Here is a 24,889-nt window from a genome sequence, read left to right as displayed (position 1 = left end):
TTCATAATATTCAATCAAGTCAATAATGGTTCTTACATTTTCTCTTTGGTGTCTATTGGGCAAAAACCCCGTTTGTTCTTCTTTTATCCAGTTTTTTAAAAAGTTTTTAAATCTTTCCGCTATTATATTGCTAAAAATTTTATAATCCCAATTTAATAGTGAAATTGGCCTGTAATTTTTAATTTTTTCTGGGTCCGAATTTTCTTTATGTATTGTACATATGTTTGCTTGTTTCCATGTTTCCGGCATTTTTGCAATTTCTCTAATCCTATTCATATTTTTTTTCAAGTATGGTATTAGCTCTTGGCCGAAGGTTTTATAATATACTGCTGTTAGCCCATCTGGTCCTGGGGCCTTATTAGGTTTCAAATTTTGTATGGCCTTCTTTATCTCCTGCTCTGTAATTTCCCTATTTAGTTCCTCTCTTTGTTTTTCTGAGATTTTGGTCACTTTTCTCTCTTCTATGTATTTCATTATTTTCTCCTCGTCTATTTGTTCTTTTTGGTAGAGTGTTTCGTAAAACTTTTGGAATTGGGTTTTTATGTCTTCCTCCTTTGTATATATTTTGTCCCCTTCTTTTATTTTTGTTACATATTTACTTTCCTTTCTTTCCTTAATTCTATTAGACATCCATCTTCCCGGTTTATTTGCGTTTTGAAAGAAATCTTGCTTTATAAATTTCAGTTTATTAGCCCTTTCCTCCATTATCAAATATTCCCTTTGTTTTTGTAAGATTTCTATGTTCCTCTGGGTATCCTTGTTTCTTGGGTTTGATTTTAACCTAATTTCTTCCTTTTTTATTTCTTCAATTATCTTGTTCATTTTTTTTAATCTTTCCTTTTTTTTAATTGCTTTTTGTTGGATAAATCTCCCTCTTACTACTACTTTGCTTGCTTCCCACAATGTAAATAGGTCTATCTCTGTTGTGTCATTTATCTCGAAATATTCTTGTATTACTTTCCTTATTCTTTCAATATCTTCCTCTTTCTTCAATAGATTTTCATCTAACCTCCACTTCCATTCTTTTTTATTGTAGAATATCTCCCCAGCATTACTTTTTAATAGAACATTTATAGAGGCAGAAAATAATGTGGAAAGAATAGGAATAGGTTCCCTCACTGTAGAGAAACAGTTCAACATGCTTCAACATTTTATCCAAAGCTAAGACTGGAACTGCACTACTATACAATCCAGTTTCAGAATGCAGACTAACTGCATTGAACTGGATTATATGTCAGTTTATAATCCATTTCCCAGTGGCGCAGTGGGTTAAATCGCTGGGCTGCTGAACTTGTTGACCGAAAGGTCAGTGGTTCGAATCCGGGGAGCGTAGTGAGCTCCCACTGTTAGTCCCAGCTTCTGTTAACCTAGCAGTTCAAAAACATGCAAATGTGAGTAGACCAATAGGTACCACTTTGGTGGGAAGGTAATGATGCTCCATGCAGTCATTCTGGCCATATGACCTTGGAGATGTCTATGGACAATGCTGGCTCTTCTGCTTAGAGATGGTGATGAGCGCCAACCCCCAGAGTCGGACACGACTAGACTTAATGTCAGGGGAAAACCTTTAACTCTATAATCTATTTCAGTGCAGTCAATACGCATTCTGAAACTGCACCATATGGCAGTGCAGATTATGTAGCTGGCCTGAACAAAGTTTTATGTTTATGTTTTCTATACAACCTGGGCAGTGGGAAACAAAACAAATTAGTAACATAATGTGGTATTTGTTTCTCTAAATAATGTATTCTTCTATGATGTAGGATTTACAGCCTGAAAGAAAAGAGGATGAATTGACAGTTCTTGATGAGAAGGCATTTCTGCAACAGTGTTATACAAGTAAACCCTACACAGTGCAACACAGTGTAAGAAAATTGGAAGCAGTAAGTTTTCATAGACCTGTGATATTTTTAGGAAAATTTGGTATAGACCACTGCATTTAATTGTTACAGTCTAGCAGCATAAATGCTTATTATTCAAGAGCATTGATGCCACAAGCTCAAATTAATACTATATTCTACCTTAAATTGGAAGACAGTAAACCCATGCATCATTTACCATTACTAATTAAATTATTTTCCACTCCATTAGAACACTTTACATTCAATAAGCATTAGAGTGTTTTAAAATCATTACACTGAGTTTAGGATTATAATAGCATAGAATTCCAATTTCATTTGACTAAATATTTAATTGATGTGCATATTTGATTATACATTTTAGCTCTATTAAGGTTGATTTACAATAATGATAAAACAAAAATAATGGAAGTATCCTTCAACTATTGGGTGAAGTTTGTTTGCACATAAAGCAGATACTCAAGTTAGTATTTTCTTATCCAGTTTGCTGGAAAGGATTCCCTTTTTTGTTGACTCGGGTATGATTAATAATCTTTGAAAACTTTTTACAATATTTTATTTGTGTCCTAAATGATCCTATGTTTTGAACTTTATCCTATGTTGCATTTAGCAAGATTTTCTGAACTCATTCAGTGTTTCCCTTTTCTTTTCCTGGGTTGCTTTGCAGGAGGATGTTGCAGCAGAGAGAAAAAAACAAACGGTAGTGGAACAAGTGATGATAGATCAATTATCTAGGTAAATCAATAAATACAAATGTTGATTTACTAAACATAAGAGTTCTGTTATAAATATGTGTGCATTCCTTCTCTTTATCAAAGGAAATTAAAATTATGGATATAATTAATTTGAGCATGTTTAGATTACAGTTCAGCTGAAACTGGGGTCTTTCTTGTCTCACTGATTTAATTTGGAAGAGTGAAGTACATGAAATCAATAGAAATTTAAAATATTCATTTGATTGTGTTTATATTACACATTGATTTTGTACAATTATATGTCCCCTTGATAATATTCTCCATATAGCTTATATGTTATAAATCATATAAACCAATGTAGGATGCTGAGAAAACAAAACTTAAACCACATTCAACACATTTATAGAAACAAACATTATATATTCCTCTTTACACAATGGATCAGTAAACAGATAACCAATCAGCTGCACAATTTGGGTGCACATCAGAATGAGAGTGTAGTGCAGCCACTGTGTAATAACGTAAGTGGAGATTTACACTATGTGAGCAGGATCTGTGATATGAACCAAGAGATTTTTTTTCTGAGTTAGAGCCGTGATCAGTGATCCTGAGCAAAATGGAAATGGAGCTCTTTTTGAAAGTGAGCCTGTTCTTCCAGGATTAAGGACAGCACCCCTGCGCTTTAGGAAAAGAACATTACATGAAACAAAGTAAGGATATATTATTATATGGTTTTGTTTTACTTCTTTAATCTTTGAAATGGTTAGCATGGTTAATTTAAAGTCATGTGTTTACATTTCTTTATTCTTTATACAGGAAAATAATAAACTGAAATAACACATGTCCTGTTTCTTTTTACAGAAAGGTGTTGTTTTTTTCCCTCTTCACATATCAAGTGTGATTATGGTTTTTTTTTTAAAAAAAATCTTATTAACTCATTATTTAAAAGAATATTCAGTGCCCATAGTAACATATAAGTGTGGCCGCGTATGCTGTTCTCTTTCCAGTCCTATGGTCGAGACATCATAGATGTGCTCCCAGCCATGCTATGATGGCATCATTACTCGGTTCACATATAAAGGTGATAGTTTTGATTTGGTGATCCACCAATCCTAGATTAGGTGTTATCTTGAGCAAATCCCCAGTGCAGAAAAGCTACAGTATTTGTTGGCTCTGTGGAGTTCAGAAAAGTAAAGGAGGGCATAACAGAGGTGTAGAAAAATTGCACAATGTAAAGTGAGTGGATAGGGAGAAGTTCTCTTCTTATAATGCTAGGATCTAGGCTTATTCAATGAATCTGAATGGCAGGAGCTTCCAGAAGATGAAAGAAAGTACTTCTACACAGTTCACAGTCCACTTGCGGAATGTATTGCAGCAAGATGGTGTTGATAGTCACCATTTGATAGCTTTAAAAAGGAAATGAAATTGCTTGTAGCCATAAGTTGTAGGCTTCTAAATGTCAGATGTTGAGAAATGACAGTAGGAGAATTTTCAATAAACATCTACTTAGTTGCTGTGGAAAATTTGATCATTAGTATTGTTTTAGCGGTGAGCTGAAGATGGTTGTTTGGCTCATTATAAAAGTTCTTTTTAGCACTGATCTCTACTTGAGAGCCATGGAAAACCACCTGAAGTTATGTTATACCAATGATCAGTGAGCTGCACATCATTCTATACTTTCTGTGATATTTGTGTGTCTCTATGTACAGTAGAGTCTCACTTATCCAACATAAACGGGCCGGCAGAATGTTGGATAAGCAAATATGTTGGATAATAAGGATGGATTAAGATAAAGCCTATTAAACATCAAATTAGGTTATGATTTTAAAAATTAAGCACCAAAACATCATGTCATACAACAAATTTGACAAAAAAAGTAGTTCAATACACAGTAATGCTATGTAGTAATTACTCTATTTACGAATTTAGCACCAAAATATTACGATGTATTGAAAACATTGACTACAAAAATTCGTTGGATAATCCAGAACGTTGGATAAGCAAGTGTTGGATAAGTGAGACTCTATTGTATTAGTGACACGCATACATTTTGAATTTGGCTATCTTCATGATTAGTTTAACTTTTAATTCACTAGCATTTTAAGTACTAGAAACTCTTACTTTGAGAACCGTCCTGTTTCGCTTGCATAGAACTGAATTATTATTATTATTATTTTTGCAGAATAAGAACTAGGTCAGCCTTAACTGAAAATGTGCTTTCCAACAAATTACGCTTTGATGGTAGACTAATATCAAGGTATGCCTAAAAACTATTTCTAAAGTCTTTGGTTTTTTTCTATGAATGACTAAGCAAAGCCCCAAATTGTTAACAAAAAGCTGGGTTTGGGGAAGTGGGTATTATATTTGGGGGTGATATCAGCACCCTCCAACAGATTGTATGTGGTTTTTCCAGAACAGCTCAGATTCCTACTTAGTTTTAGGACCAATCCACACATAATGATAAATACACTGTAACACTTAATGTAAGTATTGTTTTATAAGCTGTTGCAAGGGACACATTTTAGCCCTTTCTTGACAGTTTTAGCCTTGCTATGATCCTGATTAAAATTACTAATCACTGGCTACAAGTGAGCCTTGTGACAGAGGAGAGAAAGGTTAAACACCCCTCTTAGTTGAATTATGCAGTCTTAATCCAGATTGAAATCACTAACTGAAAATTATATTTTAAAACTACTTGCTATATGCATGGGTTAAATGCAAAACTTGTAAATTAGCACTCAGATCTCTTAGGGCCCATCTGCATGGGCCACATGTGCCGGTGTTGATCCAGAGTGGGGTACTCCGGATCAGTACCGTGAGAGCCTGCAGGGCTGGCTGCCAAGTACTTCAGTGGCTTGTGCATGCTTGCATAGCACCAAGCTGGCCTAGCAGCTAGATGGGGTCTGCATGACTCATCAGTGCTAAACCCGGTTCAACACCACTGGACCACCAACCTTACCATCCCCCTCTTGTCCTTGGTTTAGTAATGAGATGCAAAATTGCTGGGGATTGTCACTTGTTGCATCTACTGATGCTGACCGGAGCACCAGAGCAACATGGGAGAGGGAAGGGGGAAAGGAGGAATCCCTTAATCTTTCCCCTGCTACCTTCTCTGATAGAACCAGTGCTCTGCCCAGTAGTACTGGATGCAATGAGCGATGACGATCACCAGCCATTTTACACCTGATGGTCATAACCAAGAAGGGGGTTGATAAGTGCCATCACTAGGTCTGGGAAAAGCAGGATGTCATGTCATGTCATGTCATGTCATGTGAATAGCTGACACACCTTCCTTTCAGAAAATGCACAGATCCAATTATATGCAACATTTGCTGCTGCTGCTGCAGAGGATAAGAATTGTCTCTAATGGCAACAATGTCTAGTCAAGTTTCATAGCTGATTGCTGACAGGTCCTGCAGGGCTTTATTGCTGTAATCATAATGATGATCGTGGCAGTTGAGCCTGGGACTTGACAGGACATAAGAGACTTTTCAGGTATATCTGATGTATCTGTACGTAGATGTGGATGGGATCACACAGGGTACATTCTGTTCAGGACTTGCATGCATATTTGCTCTACATTTTAACTCATGGAAGGCACATGAGTTTGAATATTATGGAGTTTATTTTCAAGGCAAATGTTGAAATCCAGTAGATATCAAGATACTTGAAGTCTCCCATTACTGTTGTATTTTCCATCTTTTTAATATTTGGCAATCTCTTCCAAGGAGACCCCACTGAGTCTTTCACTCTAGCTTGAAGTTCTCTGGGAGATATCCGTTTAACTTCTTTCTCCCACAATTCTTATCCAAATAGGTTCAGCTCATTCTCCATGTTCCTTATCACAGATTTTCAGCCTAGATAGCTTTGTTAATTGCTCATTGTTTGATAATAGTGTATCACATAAAGCTTCTGTTGCATAGTTTTCCTGGAATTAGTATTTCCTGAAATGTTCTAGAATTAGGTAATAGTGTTACTTCTATACAGTCGATTGTTTGATGCATGTTATGATTCAAAATGTAACTATTAATAAGAGGAAGTGAGCACCTAAGTTCCTCTTAGCTCTACAGTAAATCCATCTCATTCCAGCAATTGTCTCTGACTCAAGAATTTGTTCGCTTCAAGTTACTGCACCCTATTGCTTAACACTCCTCCAGCCTATGCATTATAAATATTTTGTGATGTTGGAAATAATATAAAAAGTCATGGGAGCAAAGAAGAGTCTGTTAAGAAATGAGTTCATTTTCTGATAATAGGTGGAAGCTTGGAGGGGGCGGCTGGATCAATAAATGAATGAGCAACATATGCGATGGAATTGGACTTAGGTGTTTGGTTAGGAGAAATTACTAAGGAAGGTAACTGAGGAACGAAAGATGTAGGTCAGTGGTGGTTCTTGTGAATTGTGTTTTCAGACTACTAAATAAACAATAAAGAAAAAAGGAGAAGATTGAGTGTAGCAGCTAGACTGCAGCTGTGGGTTGTATGTTGATCATGAATCATGATGCTTTCTACTTCATCTTAAGTCAAGTCTCTGCGACAGAGTTCACATATATAAATGTAGTAGGGGTGACTTGAGTTATATTTTGTGAAATATAAAAGAGAGTATGTACTTGTAAATCACTCTTAAATTATTACTCACAGGGAGCAGACCTAACGTTTTTGAGCCTTCATCATCCTGGTCTTCCCGAAAGTATTAAACAGAAGCCAATATTTACAATCCGTGTCATAAATATTGATGAAATTGCTAGGACTTTTCTCAAGTAAGTGGAGATAGGAAATTAAATCTGACTAGTTACTCTATCTTGAAAACATGTGCACAGAGAAAGAATTATAGTTGGCTTAAGAGATCTGAGGCTTTTGCTGGCACTTTCTGACATAGATATTTATATTTTATTAAGAGATATTATAGGTTTGCATTGCCCAATTGTATTATAGTGGAATTTCAATTAGTAATATGTGTGTGGTCCTTCTCTGAAGTATGCATCTAGAGGAAACTGCTATAAACTGCTCTCTTGTTTGTTTTTTATATTTTGTTTCAGAAAGTGTAGTTACATTTTGAATTTTGCCTATAACATATACAAGAAAACACAAAGCTTCATATAACATGTAATGTTATCCTCAAAAGTGGGGTTTTGGAATATATAAGCAGTTACATTGTTGGGTATAAAGGTAAGCCTCAAATAGGAAGCAGATTACAGGCAGAAAAAAAAACCAAGCCAGGTTTTTGCTGCAGATGCCTAGTTTGTTGTTCTGTGTTTCCAGACACTTCACTGAAAGCTAGATGATGTAAAATGCAGTGATCAGCAGTTTGTAAATTTTATTGTGTTATATTTTAACTTGTGTTGTTTTGGCTTGTCCCCATGTAAGCTGCCCCGAGTCCCTCCGGGGAGATAGTAGCGGGATACAAAAATAAAATAATAATAATACTGTTATTATTATTATTATTATTATTATTTTATTATGACACATCAAACAAGATAGATATGCTGGATTTCATATCACAAAATCACAAGTCGAACACTTCCCAAGTGTCTAGGACTGTGTGATGTATTATTATTATTATTATTATTATTATTATTATTATTATTATTATTATTAAGAGGCGGAGGAGGAGGAGGAGGAGGAGGAGTGGGTGAGTGAGGATAAAGAAATAACTTCCTGACAAGAAAGTTAGAAAGAAATAGTAAATTCAGTAGAAAGGGAGGTAAAGCTTAATCTAGACATGTGTATTGATTAAGTGGAGATGTGCACCTTGTTTTAATGATACTTTAATCTCCCTGAAGAATCAGATAAACAACCCAATAGCAGAGGTAGTTAAGATCACAGTTTTCCAGTTTTCATTGATTTGTCAATTGCAGTACTACCTAAAGAGAACGAGTCTGGCCTTAATTAATCCATGCACTAAGCCCATCAAAACTAGATTATTAAGGTATTTAGCTGTCTTTAAAGGCAGTTCAGAGACAGTTATTAGTAGAAAATATAATCAGTAGGATGTTATTTTGATGAAATATGACTGATTATACTTCATTATAGCTTTGGATTGGTTAGCACTTTTTAAATGTCAATTGAAAGCCCTGCAAGGATGAGGCAGCCCCTCCCCAAAATAAGGAGGGCTCATCCACCTTTCTATGCTCCCACCACTAGAAAAAAATCCTTTTATTTTTTAAAAAATGTAGTCAAATTGCCCTTCTGTAGCATGAAAGGACTATGGTTTTGGATGCTCTGGCATTTAGTACTAGGAGATGTCTATTTATATAGTGATGTAGAAATGACTTCCAGGTTTTTTTGGTTGTTCAAAAAGTCTCTCCTGTGCATAAAACATCCCAGAACAATAAAAAACATAGTGAAATTGTCTCATGCTTCCCTGACTTTTTTTTTCTTGGCTCCTCACTGAGAGTGGCTTGGTTTAGTTGCGGGTTTATTTTCTTATAGTACCTGCAACATATAATCATTCTGGGCCATTTTGGGTATTTAAAATGGCAACTCTCAGGCATGCTATGTTGCTTAAAATTATTGCAAAGGTGCTTACCAAAAGAATGCGAAGTCCAAATGTGAAATGTTGCTCAAGGCCCCATCAAACCTGGACTTAGTCTTGATTTGAAAGATAATTTAGTGTATGGTATGTAGCTTAGATAAGTATTTCTCAAACTGTTCTTCCAGATATTTAGGATTTTAAGTCTCAGAGTCTCTAATCATTGGCCAAGGCAACTGAGGCTCCTAGGAACTGAAGCCCAAAATACAAGAAGAACAAGAGTTTGGAAATCACTGGTTTAAAAGATGTCATATTGTGTAATCTTTATTTATTTACGTTGTGGGTTTGCAGTTCTGACACATGAAAAAGTATACCTTGACAATAGAATCATCCCTTTCAATTAAATTAGCTTCAACATTTCTTAATTACAACAATTTCATTTAAAACATTGGCTTGTTATAAAAGTCTTCTCCTTTCCTTCTCCTTCAGCTTGTTACAGAAAATGATTCTTGGTGTTTTTATATCTGTGAAAGTTCATTTCTGTTGTGAGTAATGTGACTGCTTAATGAATGCATATATTATAGGGCTTCTGATGTGGAAAATGAGGAACATCTTATCAAGCAGGAAGGTGATGACAAGAATATTTTTAGAATGGTTCAAAGTATGTATATTTTCTTTGCTTTACATTTTGTGTCTTGTGACATTTAAGATACAGTTTATTCCAAAACCAAAATTTCTGCATTTGTGTATAGGATGCAGTTTATTGCAAATTATTTTTATAAATATTAGCAGATCTTCAGGATAAAAAGGGTCTGGGATCGTACATAATAAATTGGTTATTTATTGACTCGGGGGAAGTGCTGTATAGATCAATTGAATGCTTTGTTTTAATATGCTGTATCTTAGAATAGTGTTTTATATGTATGATTTCCCAGGCTGAATTCTCAGTATCTCCACTACATTGTATCAGAGCTGAGAAAGCACTCTGCCTAAAACCTAAAGAAGAAACAGTATTGAACAATATCACTATATCAAGCAGTGAGCTAGCTTTCTGCACAACAATAGCTTATCCTTTATGTTTTTGTAACTACGAAAAAAGCAAATTGCAATAAAAATGTTTCTTTTTTTCTTCGTCTTAGAAAAGCTAAGAGAAAAACTGAGTAAGAGAGGAGTTCGTATTGTTACAGGATTAGGGAAATACTTCAGAGAGTTAGAAAGGAAAGCGAATAGAGTCCTCTCAAAAACAGACTTCAAGCAAGCATTGAAAGTGTTTCATTTAGAAGTTCCTGCAGAGGTATGTTGTCCTGAACCCACTCACTAGTCCCATCTTGCATTTTCTTTCAAACAACTATTCTAATTGTGCCAGAAGTTAACCTTCCTCAGTGCTCTATGGATTCTGTTCTAACCAAGCATAGGGGGTGCTTTTTATTGAGCAATTCCCAGTCTTCCTAGAGATTCTTATTTCCCTAGTTGTGCTATCTTCATCCTCCATGTTTGAGTTTTTAAAAATGGAGTAGAATAGAACATAAAATATGAATCAACAGGTTAGGTAATTTAGAAAGGAAGAACTAAAGACAAAAGCTTTGTTGTCCTATTTCTGCATTGATATTCATGATCAGAGCTCTCTTTAGGATAAGACAAATTGCTAGGATTACTTAGATTTATTTATCTCTTTTTAAATAATCTAGGGAACATTATCCATGATAGTAGAATCAGACACTCCAGTTGTCCAGGCCAACCAGCAAAAAGCATCTTTTTAATGGATGTTTGTGGAAGGTGGAGTTTTATTTTAGAATTTTTACCTCAACAGTGGAAGAGGGGTTGGGCTGGTTCTCGGTCATGGTATATAGCAAATCAATTGCCATTCTGCTAATAGTTTGTTACTGGTTTGGATTTTAAATTAAGCCAGAGAAGAATCCCTATCCATTAACTCCCTGGTAGTTTTTGTAGTTGCTGTAATAGTGAAATGAAGGACTGTTATGACAGTCTTATAGATACCATGCCCTATCAGCAATGCCCCTGGTATGCTTGCTATTCTTCATATGAATATTAGGTGACATGAAAACTACTTGTATTACTTTTCTTGTCACAAGCTGCTCTGCAGGTAGTTTTCAGGGGACTCATCATCCATTCTAAGAATGACACTGACAGTTCAAGAAAATTATATTTCCACAGGTTTCTGCTGCATAGGGTATTTCTAAAACATTATAAACATCATAACATCACATCAGCACTCAGGTGGTTATAAGAAAGTGTTTACAATGAAGTTTATGACTCGTGGACTGGAGAAGGGATTCACTGATGATAATAGTCAAGATTACAATTGGCGGCGTTCTGAAATTTTCTATGAAAATTGTTTGATTTGTAGAGTGCAGGTTTGAATGAAACCAATTCAGTCTCACTGTGCTGTTTGTAAATTTGGATTTGCCATTGTAAAAGTAGTCTCAAATGATGTTAATGTTGAAGACAGAAGAATTAGAAATATTCTTATAGCTGTTTTAGAGGTTAAAGTTACTAATCAGGGCCATTCAGGTCTCTCTCTCACTTGGAAAGCACACTAACTAAGGCTGACTGGAAGCAATGGATGTAACAATTGAGTAGGATATCATTTGCTGTTTGCGGGCATAAGGTAATGTCACTGTGTTCTCTTGGCAATCTTGGGGACATTTTTAAATGGTTATTATTAGGTAACCAAGAAGATTTTGAGTTAAAATATATCTACAATTGTAATTCGATAGACATAGAATGGTTCACACTAAACTTGTGCACGGATTCGTTTTGTCCATTTGCCTTTGGCTTCCCGTAATGGCAAGGGGTCTGCCACCATGTTTTTTTCGACCAAGTCGGACCACGTGGCTGCTGGTCGTGGCTACTTTCTGCTCGGTTCAGGATCACGTGGCGCATGAAGAAGCTGCCGCTTGTTTGCACGGGGTTTCTATGTGAGCCTTGCCCGTTGGGCCAACCAGAATAGAACAAAGTCTTGATATGTCTTAAGCAAGCTGTGTCTATTTAATGGGGCAAGTGGCTCCATTGCTCAGTTGCACCCTGACTCTAGACAGAAATGCTTCAGTCTGATCGCCTTGCTTCTCACTCTCAGCTTTAGCTTTTGGCCTTGCTTGGCCTCACTCTAGCATTGAATCTTTTTGATTTCCCTTTATTTTCTTGATTCTTTATTTAGTGGGACTGGGAGTTGGAAAGTGCAGGTGAGGGTATGTGCAGTGTTTGAGGACTTGTGGGTGTGCTTTTCTTTTAAGGTGGATCTGAGTTTTGAGTCATTCATTAAAACCTTTAGCTTCTTCTCTTGACTCTTCTTCCTCCTCTCTTTCAGAAAGTATTTAAAAAATATTATTGTTAATAATTATAGGAATTACAGCAAATAGCAAACCCTCATTTTCAGAAAAACTACCTACCTACCTAAACTTACCACCAATATCTAATAATTTTTTTACTTTGCAATCTCATCACAAGTTCTCTCTGTTTATATTTCTCTCTATGCTGTCTGCCTTCTTAATTTCATGACTTGGATGTAATAATAATAATAATTTGACTGTTGCCGCCTGATGATGATGATGATGATGATGATGATAATAATAATAATAATAGAATTGGGGTTCTGTGGAAGCTTTGCCAATCCAACAGAACCCATCGTCTCTCTCTAACTCCAAACTCCAGCAGCACATCTGGAATTTTTAAAGGAGATTTTATTTCTAAAAAGAAAAATTCCTAAAACCCCAAACATTATGAAACTTGGTGGGCCAGCAATGTTAAATGTGTCCTCCAAGTGTGGCCATTTTCATCCTGATAGCTCTAAAAATGATGGGAAGGGGAGCTCGTGAAGCCCCCCAGTTGCTTCCAACGGGCCAGATCTTGCTCCATTTTCCAGCTGCAGATCAAAAACGTCAATTTGGACACCCGTCTGTTTTTGGGAGGTGTGCAAAAACGGATCTGCAAGTACCCCAAAATCCAGATAGAAGAAATGGCTCGAGGTTCAGCCGAAATGCACAAGCTTAGATCATACAGCTTTTTTGTGAAAAGAAAATAGTCCTGCTTATGCTACATAATATTCAAATGAAAATTCATCTTTAGATAGTAATTTGAACTTTGCCACCATTCTGTTATGTAATAGAATCTCCTGTTCTTCATGTTGACTAGTCACTTATTCATCACAAAAGTTTTGAATTCTAGGATTTTGAATCTCTGTGGTCAATACTTGAAGACAACAATAATGGTAACATTGATTATACTGACTTTATTCGTGCCATTCTTGGAGAAATGAATGAATATAGAAAAACATTTGTCAGAAAAGTAAGTTTTTTTATTTATGTAGTCTGCGAGTAGATAATCTGAGTATTGTGATCAATAAAAAACTAAAGAGGTCAGACATAGAAGTTGGGGTAAAATTGGGCTATTTATTAACCTAGTTATTATTTCTTCTAGAATAAGCCTACACAACCTGCAGCCCTCTGGGTATTTTGGACTTCAGCTCCAGAGTTTCTGACCATGGTACAAGTTGGCTAGGGCTTTTGGGAGGTGGGGGTCCCAAGCACCTTGGGGGCCACAGGTTGTGCAGGCCTGGTCTAGAGGGATACCTGTGGGAGAGAACTAGGTTGGGAATTGCTTGGGCAGGCGGTCTCCTGCTAAACCCCTCCTGCAGCTTTCCTTGGGCAAAACACCTGAGCCTGAGGTTGCTCCCTCAATTAGCCCACATCTGGAAGTCTTGCCCAAAGTTACCTGCTCCCCAAATCCAAAGAAATGAGGTTAAAGATTTAACCCTTAAGCCAGCCTCAAAGCATTCTATTTTCCCCATCTCTCCAATCCTGGGACTTAAAGAGGCAATGCTAGATGTCCTCCTTTTGTCCTAAAGGGATACCATAGTTGTTCACTGAATTTAACTTATTGCTCATTACTGCTAACATACTTCTATTTATGACACTACTCATAGTCAGTTGTCTGATGGAGCCTCCGGTGGCCTAGGGGATAAAAGCCTTTTGACTTGAAGGTTGGGTTGCTGACCTGAAGGCTGCCAATCCCACCCGGGGAGAGCGCAGATGAGCTCCCTCTATCAGCTCCAGCTCCATGTGGGGACATGAGAGAAGCCTCCCACGAGGATGGTAAAAACATCCAAAAAAACATCCGGGCGTCCCCTGGGCAATATCCTTGCAGATGGCCAATTCTCTCACTCCAGAAGCAACTCCGGTTGCTCCTGACACAAAAAAAAAAAGTTGTCTGATTTCCCTGCTCACAGTATGGAGTAGGCAAAAACAAATAATGTTTGTTTTTGCCTATTCTGAGGATGGAGATTTCTGAGCCAAAGCTACCTGGAAGAAATGTACTGGACAGTTGCTTGTTCCATGGCATTGGCAATTATCCAAACCTCTCCTCCTGTTCAACCTTGGCTCAAAATACAGCTTCCTAAGAAGCCAATCTTTTGAGGATTAGACAGCTTGTAGCCAAAATCTTCCTTCTTTCATTGCTGGTACCTTCCTCTTCTGGCATGAATATGGAGGGAATAGAACCAATTACAATTGGTGTGCCTCATAGGTTCACAACCCATGTCGCAAATAATTTCTTCTTTTTGATCTTGAATTGTGGTAATTAAGGATGATTGTAATAAAGTGGCACTATGCTTATCTGCAGTGGCAAATAGCCATGGATTGACTTTAGTTCATTTTATAAACATTTGAAAAAGTCATATTTTACAGAAATCATAAAGTGATTATTCATAACATGATACTTTATTAGAAGGCACTGCTGAATTTTCTGCATTGGAAATAACCTGTCCTATTTTTAACTGCAGGCCTTTCATCCTGATCTACCTTCATTTGCAGGCTTCCCCCCTCAGACTAAGCTGAATGTCTGCTTCTTAGTATTTAATTATACTATCCCTGAACCTACTAGAATTTCACTTGTGAAAATATAATTTAGGCTTTGAACATTATCAAGCCAATACAGTTTGGTGGGGATGGGGAACGACTAAAATTCTATTTCTGGATCATCAAACGTAATTTTCAGTGAGTGAGAAAATAAATGAGTCAGTGAGAAAATACCTCACAGTGTATGCAACAGAAAAAGTTAAAAAATTAGTGTTGACCAAAGAAAACTTAAAAGGATTTCTGGGTATAAAATACCTTTGTGAGATTTCTGGGATTGTGTTCAAATAAATACATATTTCTTTTTGAAAAATATTTTAGTTGATTTGTTCCCTACCATGTTTTTCTGATTTTTTATCTTTGTTCAGGCTTATATGAAGTTGGATTACAACAAAACTGGCAGTGTGCCTATGATCGATATTAAGAAATGTTATTGTGCTAAAAAACATCCCCAAGTCTTAGCAGGTAATTAATGTGCAAGAAAGTTAATTTTCATTTTTGTTGTTACCAAAGTCTCACTGTTTCTGACTTGTTCCCTACCTATGCACAAAATAAGATTTACTCAGTGTTCTGAATGTAGGGGTTTGATGATATATTTTGAAGGACATGGTAAAAGAGATTTGGAACATGGCTGAATTCTCTCCGTCTCCCTGGACTAAGGAAATAGATTCCCTCCCTCTCCTAAAGACATCTTCAGGCAACATAGGTCTGGAGGATATAAAATGACCATACATAGTAGCTGACCCTTTTGTTAGCCCATCAATTAATTTATTAAGAAACCAACTACCTATTATCCTGGCACCACATTTTTACTTCCACACAGTTTCCCAGAATGGAGTAAGCATTCTTAAAATAGATGTCCAGGTTTTTTAGCTCTTCGGTTTTAGACGTAAACTGAAAAGTCCTGTTCAACATGAAAACTATTGTCTGCAACCATTTATCCCATGGCAACATTTCAGTCCAGTATGCTTTTTGAGATTTTTTTTCTCAACATCGGAATGATTTGCAGCAATCCTATTTCACTTTATTTAGAGAAGGAGTGTACTCGCCTACTCCTCCAGCTCAGGTGGGTTTCAAGGGAAACAAATTAGTAATACGTGTACATTTGCCCTGCAGATTTTCAAACTCTTCTGTAATGTTACTTGGATGAAAAACTTGCATGAAAGATTATTTATTGTGTGTACTGCAGTTCTGGTGATAATTTTTGGTTCCTTGTATACTTATCAGGAGTCCTTAAAACCCATACTATACACTCAAAGTAACATCTTTCCTTAGCTTCTCCTTTCTATGCATCTATAACTTGGGATAAGACTTAAGCTGCAAATCTGAGATGAATCAGTTTTCCAGAGATCCCCTTTGAGCTCCCTGTCTTATTTTACCAGCTATAATTTTCACTTAATCCCTTTATGTTCTATTTTGACATGCACACATAGGTTTTGATTATATTGTCTTTGTTTTCTACATTCCTGGCATAATTTCAAGAGTGAGTAATAGTGAGTAATATTTCAACAGGTAATGCAACAGAGGAAGAAGTTAAATCTTCATTTCTAGAAACCCTGGAGGATGCTTGCAGCAATCCCAATGAAGTCTCATTCTCTGAATTTGAGGATTATTATGAAGGATTAAGTATTGGAATTGTGGATGATGAAGATTTTGTTAATACATTAAGGAACCCTTGGGGAATTTAAAAGTAAAGGATATATGTTAACAACAGCAACAACTAGGACGAGAAATGAAATGCTAGAATTTGACACACACTAACCTTTGAATGACAATTTAATAGATTGGTTTGAATAGTATAAAGATAATTGAGGAAACATTCCAAATGTTTGTTCGAGTCTGGACATACAACAGTATATATTTCTTGTGTTAATGTTATATACTTTTGACTTACAGTTAGAATCTTTTTCAACTACTCAAAGTCTTACTGGACAAGATTCTACATAAAATGTAATAAATAAATAAATAAATAAATAATGTGAACCATGGACCTGATAAAAGGATATATATTTAATAAAAAAATAAGAGATAATACATCATTTTGGATCCAGCCCTGCCTTTGACTTACCCACAAGGTCAACTTATTTGATATAGTTGGAATTTTTCAGAAGCACAGTGATTGCTATGGCCTGAACTTTCTTGATAGTCCTATCTAAACAAGGCATATCAAACTAGTGGGATTCCCACAAGTGTGGACTCACCATTCAACAATTGATTCAATAGCTTTGTTCTAGTTCAGACTACCAATAAGATTTAGACGTATGGCTTTTATTTGCTAGAGCTATTTTAGTAAATTTGTATAGTTAGCAGAGCACATACACAATTATATGGTATTATAGTAATCTACTTTTCTATGAAATGTCTTACTATAAAATGGTATTTCTGTGCCTTCTTAGCTACTTTCTGTAGCTGTATGTACATCACGTAGCATACAGAAGTCTTCATATATGTGCGTCATGTGCCCTTTAAAAGATTATCTTGTTGCAAACAGCAAAGAAGAATCTTGCTATAGTAGTTAGAATGCAGTAAAAGCTGGATAATGGACTTCATACATAGTTATGAGTAATCCACATTACTCTTTCTTAAAGAAATTGCCCCTTTCAATTCATTGAGATATTCTATTTAGATTTTTTAAAGTTGCACAATTTGTAAAGGATATTCCAATATGAATGTTATATTTTTCTTAAAATGACAGGTTTCTGATTTTAAAAACACAGTTTCTTGACTACTGTTAGAATTATTTTGGTATCTTACTTAATAACTGTAATATGTTGTTCACATCTATTACATTGTTATGATCTACCATAATGTTGGCTATTTTTAATCAAACCTAATAAAAAAACACCTGAACTAATATCAAATAAGCTTTTTAAGATTTCATTTGGCCTAAATGTTCACACTTTCATTAGTACTGCAAATATCATGTATTTTTATTGCACGTGTAAAATAATACAGGTTGTATTAATTTTGAACATGTTTCCCATTTTATGGTGTAAAAATCCTGGAAATTAGTATAGTCTCATTATAGGAGTCTTCAGATGAAATATATTATTTAATACTAATGACTTTTCCGTGCAAATTTCATGTGTAATTATGTACCATTAAACTATGAATATTTGCTACATTTGTAAATGTTACGTTTTATTGTTAATATAATGACCTACATTAATGATTAATTCTTGCAAGCATTTCCCATTTAGCAGGGGGCAAATCACCTTTGAGTTTTCCTTATCTTTTGAAAATTCATGGGGTCACCATAAGTTGACAGGTGACTTCAAGGCACACACATACAGACACACTCTTTTTTTCTTGAGTAAGAGGACAGCTGGGGTATTAGGAAGGACAGCACTTCTGAGCAAGAGAAGGAATGCTGATAGCTATCTATATATATAAAAATGTAATGTTCGTTTTACTACGGAGTATACAACAAAGCCACTGAACCCAATCACACCAAATTTGGCCACAAAAGACATAGTCATCCAAAATATATCTTTCAATAAAAAACATAGAAAAATAGTCCAAATTACAGAGGATGAGAAAGAGCTTTCCTCCCCTTAACTGAAAGTTAGAAAAGTAGGTTCTGCTGCCTTTAGCCCTCCCCCTCCCCGCTGCCTTTAGGCCCTGCCCCCTTCGTGTCCTAGCAACTCCCTCAGCCAAGATGGCATCCAAGGCACAGGCAGTTAGGCTTCTTCGACACAGCCTATAAAATACAGATTATCTTATTTGAACTGGATTATATGGCAGTGTAGACTCAAGGCCCTTCCACACAGCTATATTACCCAGAATGCCAAGACAGGATAATCCACAGTATCTCCTTTGAACTGGATTACCTAGAGTTCACACTGCCACATGATCCATTTCAGTGTGGATTTTATACAGCATTGTAGGAGGGGCCTCATATAATCCATTTCTATGCAGATAATATAAGATTATAAATATAATATATAATAATTACTGTGGTAAAATAATACAAAACAATATAATCTCTAAAACCAGGACAGTAAATAATGAGCAACACTCTGAAAGCAGGGAAATTGGGAATTCCAGAAAGGAAACAATCAGGGCCAGCTAACACTTCCCAACAAAGGATTCCCCCAGGCAGGAAGCAGACAGGCTTTGAAGCTGCAAATGCTAATCAAGGTGCCTAATTACAGCATTCATACCTGCCACACTGAGACTATTAATTGCTATTCAACCTGGCCAATCAAGAATTCAACAAAGTAGAAAGCGGCCAGGCTTGCAAGCAGCAAGGCTATTCAGTGCAATTCAAACTGGCCAAAAAACCATTCCCCTAGAACGCAAGTACCCAGCCTTCCAAGCAGCAAGCCTATTCCATTGTATTCCAGCTCACCAAACAAGGATTTGCATAAGAAGAAAACGGCCAGGCTTTGAGGCTGCAAAGCTATTCACTGCTATTCCACCTGGTCAACAGATGATTCCCATAAGCCACAGCAACGCGTGGCCGGCACAGCTAATCAGATTATAAAATGAATTCTTAACATCTGAATTCCCTTCTTCCATTCTTCTAAGACAGTAGCGTGAGGACTTTTTGTCTTCTACATAGTGGACTGCAGTCTTCATCATTCGTGTTCACTGTCTATGGTGGTTGAAGCTATTGAATTTGAAGCTCAACATCTAAAAAAAAAGGGATCCCCATAATTTTCTAAGAAGATTTGGAGATTCTCTTAAAATGAGGATCTTTCTAAGATAATGCAGTATCATATTTTGACAGTATAAGAGAAAGAGACGTAATTATAATCAGTGTCACCTCATTTCTTCCTTTAAGGGGGAAGCAAAGTCAGAAAGCAGTTGTAATGCAAAGATTCAAAATGTAAGAAAGTTCAATAATATTTTGTCTGCTTTGATCTCTTCCTGTGCTTAGTCTCCAGTGTTCCTTTCTGATGTCCTCAGAGGAACAGTCATGATGCAATCAGGGCTCATCTATAAGACCTTGAAAGGCAAAATCTTATTTATGCTTAACCAGGTTTTGTGCTGGGGAGGCTCAGTTGGGGTTTGCTGGTAAAGTTCCATAGAATCCAAGCTGTACATGTGCAAAGGAGCTTAACAAAACCTCTCTAATTCCTGACTGACCTATCTATATTTATAGAAGTCAAAGTATGAATGTATGTATGTTTGATTCACAAAGGCTTCATGGGATCTGGACCAAACTTGGTACACATCGCCATCATGATCTACCAAAAATTCTGGTGGGCTTTTTTTGGATGGGGGGGGGGGGGGGATTAATAGAGGTGGATGGGAGTTGTAGTCCAGGTCCAGTCATATCCTGAGAACCACATAAATCCACATAAATCCCATCCAAAATGGTTCTGAAACAACCTTGGAACACATAGCAAATACTAGCAGCATTTGAGGCTGGTAGAGTATGCTGGGAGTCCAATCACATCCAGAGAGCTGTATGATTCCCATCTGAGGGTGCAACTTAACCAGTCAAATGATGCAGCCTATTTGCCAGGCTGCATCTCTTAACATCCGTATTCCATTGCTAGGTAGGCTGGAGATGATGGGAATTCCAGCCCAACAAGAAGGCAGAGTCATCTGAGTGGTTATGACGACAGCTGCAAGTTGCAGTCTGGCCAGATCTGGGGCTGGTGGATTTTGCAGCAGCTCATATCTGGGGCTGATAGGAATTGCAGCCACCCATTCTTCAGGCTGATCGAAGTTGCAGCCAGCCAGATTTAGAATAGATGGAGCTGCACCCTGACCAGATCTTGGGCTGATGGGAGTTGCAGCTCATCAGGTGTACAGTTTTATAAAAGATCTCGTTTTACAGGTATGCATTTTCTAATGGGTCAATTCATAAAACTGAAAGGCAAATGAATTTTTCTAATACCCTAATTTTAATACAAAATGAGTAGCCCTAGTGACATTGGGTAGATATGCTAGTCATGAACAAAAATGGATCATATGCATTACCAGAAGTGGTCTGCTTATTGTAGTCAAGGCAAGTTTGTAGATAACAACACTTATTTTCTATTTAAATTCACTGCAGCATCTTGTTTCATGCTGTTAATAAATCTTGTTGTTTGTTAAAAGTGCAGCTAGTGTGGTTTCATCCTCGGGATTCTGAAGGCAAAACACAGCGCACTTTATATGCCAGCTTCTAAATTGATGTCTTTGTAGATCCATAGAAACAATATAAAAGTGATTATTGGGACCCATTTACCAGGACTCATTTAATGACTTAGATGGGAAGTGACTGAGTGTAACTTAATATAGCAGTCAAATCACCCTCTCTCTCCCAGTAAGGCTGTAGGATTCTCCTGATCATAATTTAATGGTGACAAAAATTAACTGGATAGTTCTATTATGGGTTTAACTATTGCCGAATTAAAAGCTCCTTAATTAAATGTCCATTGAAGTTGGCTTTGATTCTGAATCCAAGAGGTTGCCAGGTACAAAAAAAAGTAAAGACGGTCAAAAGTTCTGGAAGTCCATCTTGGTCTAAAAATATTTTTTAGCTCTGCAGCAAATACCTTATCTGATTGTAAATAGTGATTGTCTGTAAAAGAGAAGCTTCACTACAGTAAAGGACTAGTTACAATAGTCCAAATAGCTGAGGCAGTGATATTCCATTCCTCTATAAACTCTGCTAATTAAGTGAATCCTTAATACTCCTTATAATTCCCTCTGATTCTGGATCCTGCTATTTTTCTTGAGAAAAATTAAATCCTGTAATCAAGCTCATAAAAAAGATATTTGGCTTCTGAAATCCTCTGAAGTATTTTTCTTTCATGGCAGCGTTTACATCATAGCAGGGACAACTGTACATAGTATGTGAATCCAGTAACTATTTCTGCATTTTAGAGCAATTAATCCCTGCCCCCTCCTACAGTGTCTCAGAGACCCCAACAGAAAAGTAGCTGAGATCTGGAAACTACAGGCTTAAATGTCTGGTTTGCCTAACGTTCAAAGGATAAGAGGATTTAAGGTACTTCAATGTCAAGCCACTGCTCCAATTTCACTTTCTAAAATAACATTTTTAATAGTTTGATAATACAAGGTAGCTTCCATAAAATTATTTTATCATTACTTTGCTTTTCATGAATCTAATTAGACTTAAAGAGCATGGGACTGCTTTAAACAATATTGTCACACAGGAATGGAGCTTCTTTCTAGAAGTATTTACGTTAATAACCAGAAGGTTTGTCCAACCAGACATAGATCTCTTTGCCTCCCTAATCAACTTCAAGGTAGATAGGTTCATCTTGAGGTATTAGATAGAACCAAGAATATGCCTTCTCCTTCCTAGTCTAATTGTCTACTATATGCCTTGACTCCAATTGCCTTGTTTCCTAGGATGATGAGGAAAATAGGACTAGAAAGAGTCTGCTAGTCACCTTGGTGTGACCAAGAAGGTCCTGGTGCACCAAATCATTTGCCAGGCCATGGATCTGATGCCTCTGCCATACTGTCCAGGTCTACTCATGCAGGGACAGGTCTGCTGACCCAGAAAGGCTACATCTTTCAACCCCAATCAAAGGATGTTCACCTTTCCCCCCGGAAGTGAACATATTTCAGGTAAGACCAATGAATGTTTCTATTACAAAAATATGAAGAGAAAGTAGAAAAACTATTTTAAATTACTTCCAGTTTCTATCCTTGACCCAGTTGTTTCCTTCAGAATAATTCACTTTTATTTCTCCTGTAATCTAAATTGTTGTTGACTTGTAATAAAGATGGCCTATAAACATATACGCATTTGTGTATTTTATTGGGGAAGTAATCTCTCTCTGTGTGTATGTCTGTATCAGGACACATCCAATCCCAGATATTATTCCTGTTTTTCTGATGTTAAAGATAAGGGTAAAGGTTACGTTAAGTCTAGTCGTGTCCGACTCTGAGGGTTGGTGCTCATCTCCAAGAGCCAGCGTTGTCCGTCGACACCTCCAAGGTCATGTGGCTGGCATGACTGCATGGAACGCTGTTACCTTCCTGCTGGAGCTGTGCCTATGGATCTCACATTTGCATGTTTATGAACTGCTAGTTTGGCAGAAGCTGGAATTAAGAGCAGGAACTCACCCCACTCCCCGGATTCGAAATGCCAAGTTCAGCAGCTAAGTGGTTTAATCACATTATACTGGCCTAAAATAAATGGACCTAGGAAGCTGTTATAAAAAGCTACTAGCACCTTGCCCAACTATGGGATGTTGGATGACCAGTTGGTGTTGAATATAGTGGGATCCAAAGATGGCTTTTAAATAGTGTTTTACAACTGCCACCTTTAGACAAAATGGAATAAGCCAGGAATGGCAAGAGTCCAATACACACATGGTAGCTCTCGCATCTCTAAGAACCCTGTCCACATCCCCAGGTAGCAATTGAAAAGTACTGGAAAAATAGAGCAAAAGCAACATTCCCTGATCTGTTTTAAAGATAGCATCCAAGTCAGAGTGGATCTGAGCAATTTTATCTGTAAAGGGTTGGGGAAGTTGTTCATAGCAGGAAACTCGGTGAAGGTAAAAGTATGGCAGTGCCCTGGGACCTTGCTCTCATTTTTCTCTCATAGGCCAGCATGCAAAAGATTTATGACGACTCAAAACAACAACTCTGGTTTGCTCTCACTAGCTGCAATGGCAACAGAGCATATGCATTTTTGCTACATATATTACCATGCAGTAGGTCTTCAGATTAGTTTTAGCTTCTGTTCAATTGCGCTTGCTTTGAATGTTTTGCAATCAACACTACACTAGTTTCCAATTCATCCCACTGGTTTTACCATTGCCAGCTCCCCTGGAAACGGGGCTCACTTAGCTCCACTCCATAAAAAGGGATACTTAGGAGCAGTTGTGTCCACCAACCTGGCCATATCTCCAGTCTAGACAATGACCATTGCTTCAACAGAATTATCTCCAGCAGCATAAATGGAGCCGGATGCCACATGTACAGACACATGTTTGTTGTGGCAGACATGATGTGCTGATCAACTCCTGACAGGGCAAGTCTCAACATGGATGTTGAAATTCCCCAGCATCACAAGCTGAAAGGGACTCTTAACACCAACCCTAAGACCATTTGGCTACCTCAGAAAGGAAGATTGTTGAGTAGCGGGATAGGTACATCAACAGTATTGGTAATTTCTCCTGTCCCCTACCTTTAGACACATTTGAACCCAGAAGACACTGGGTTATGACACCTGGTCAGGGGGCTGCAATCCGGATAGACTACTGCAATGCCATCACTCTATCTTCCCAAGTTTAACCAGCTCCTTCTCAGAGAACTCTGATGGACAAAGCTATGAGGGACCGCCCCAATACTATTCAACCAGGTCTCCATGGCCCCTTCTACACTGCCATATAAAATCTAGATTATCTGCTAAGAAATGGATTATATGGCAATGTAAAAGAAAAGACCTATGATACATGCAAACTAAGTTTGACTTTCAGTGTTAAATTCAACCAACTCTACACAGAGTATCTTTAAAGTATGGACCCAAGTGGTGTCTGTTAGGGCAGATGATAGCGGAATTATTATTTCTTGTTTACTAAAAATGAAGTTCTAAAACCTCTTCTTTCCCTCTCTTAAGATCATGAGAACTAAAATATTTTCTAATCCTTTTTACAAATTCATGTGCAGTTTTCTCTATACCCTTGCTCATTCTAAATTATTTATAAACCCATCTTTTTGGTAGACTTGTGTGATTTACAAATTATCTAATCTGCCACTCACCCGATTATCTAATCTCATATGTCTGCTTTTGGAACTGAAGATTTTACAGTAGTTGCAGAAACTAAAATGACAAGTACAGCCAGACCATGTCTGAACAAAAATATTCAGAGGCTGAACATATCGTTCTAAATACATCGAGTGAGCAAGGATTCCCTCCTCCAACAAGTGATAGGTGTTGTAGCTGAAAACACAAACCATCTGTTTAGCAGGTATGCATATGGAGAGCTTCATGCATAGCAGTATCTGTAGATCAGTGGAATATGGCCATTATGTAAGAGTAGGTTCCACAGAAATGTTTGAGTGGTG

At 37.0% G+C, this 24,889-nt stretch overlaps 1 protein-coding gene across 1 annotated transcript in view; it reads left to right on the top strand.

The window, feature by feature from the left end:
• Window positions 1-18,020, top strand: part of caps2 (calcyphosine 2) — a 34,090-nt gene extending 16,070 nt beyond the window's left edge. Inside the window, exons 8-17 of the mRNA XM_062982741.1 lie at window positions 1,764-1,883; window positions 2,527-2,594; window positions 3,145-3,264; window positions 4,737-4,811; window positions 7,156-7,314; window positions 9,611-9,687; window positions 10,166-10,320; window positions 13,212-13,331; window positions 15,265-15,361; window positions 16,409-18,020. Coding sequence (XP_062838811.1) covers window positions 1,764-1,883; window positions 2,527-2,594; window positions 3,145-3,264; window positions 4,737-4,811; window positions 7,156-7,314; window positions 9,611-9,687; window positions 10,166-10,320; window positions 13,212-13,331; window positions 15,265-15,361; window positions 16,409-16,584 — 1,167 coding nt within the window. The 3' untranslated portion in view covers window positions 16,585-18,020. The remainder of the gene's footprint in view (window positions 1-1,763; window positions 1,884-2,526; window positions 2,595-3,144; window positions 3,265-4,736; window positions 4,812-7,155; window positions 7,315-9,610; window positions 9,688-10,165; window positions 10,321-13,211; window positions 13,332-15,264; window positions 15,362-16,408) is intronic.
• The last annotated feature ends 6,869 nt before the right edge of the window (window positions 18,021-24,889 follow it).

This window comes from Anolis carolinensis, chromosome 5 (assembly GCF_035594765.1).
Source record: "Anolis carolinensis isolate JA03-04 chromosome 5, rAnoCar3.1.pri, whole genome shotgun sequence".
Classification (NCBI taxonomy): Eukaryota; Metazoa; Chordata; class Lepidosauria; order Squamata; family Dactyloidae; genus Anolis; species Anolis carolinensis.
The sequence above is the reverse complement of the archived record's forward strand: the minus strand, read 5'-3'. Positions and strand labels throughout refer to the sequence as shown.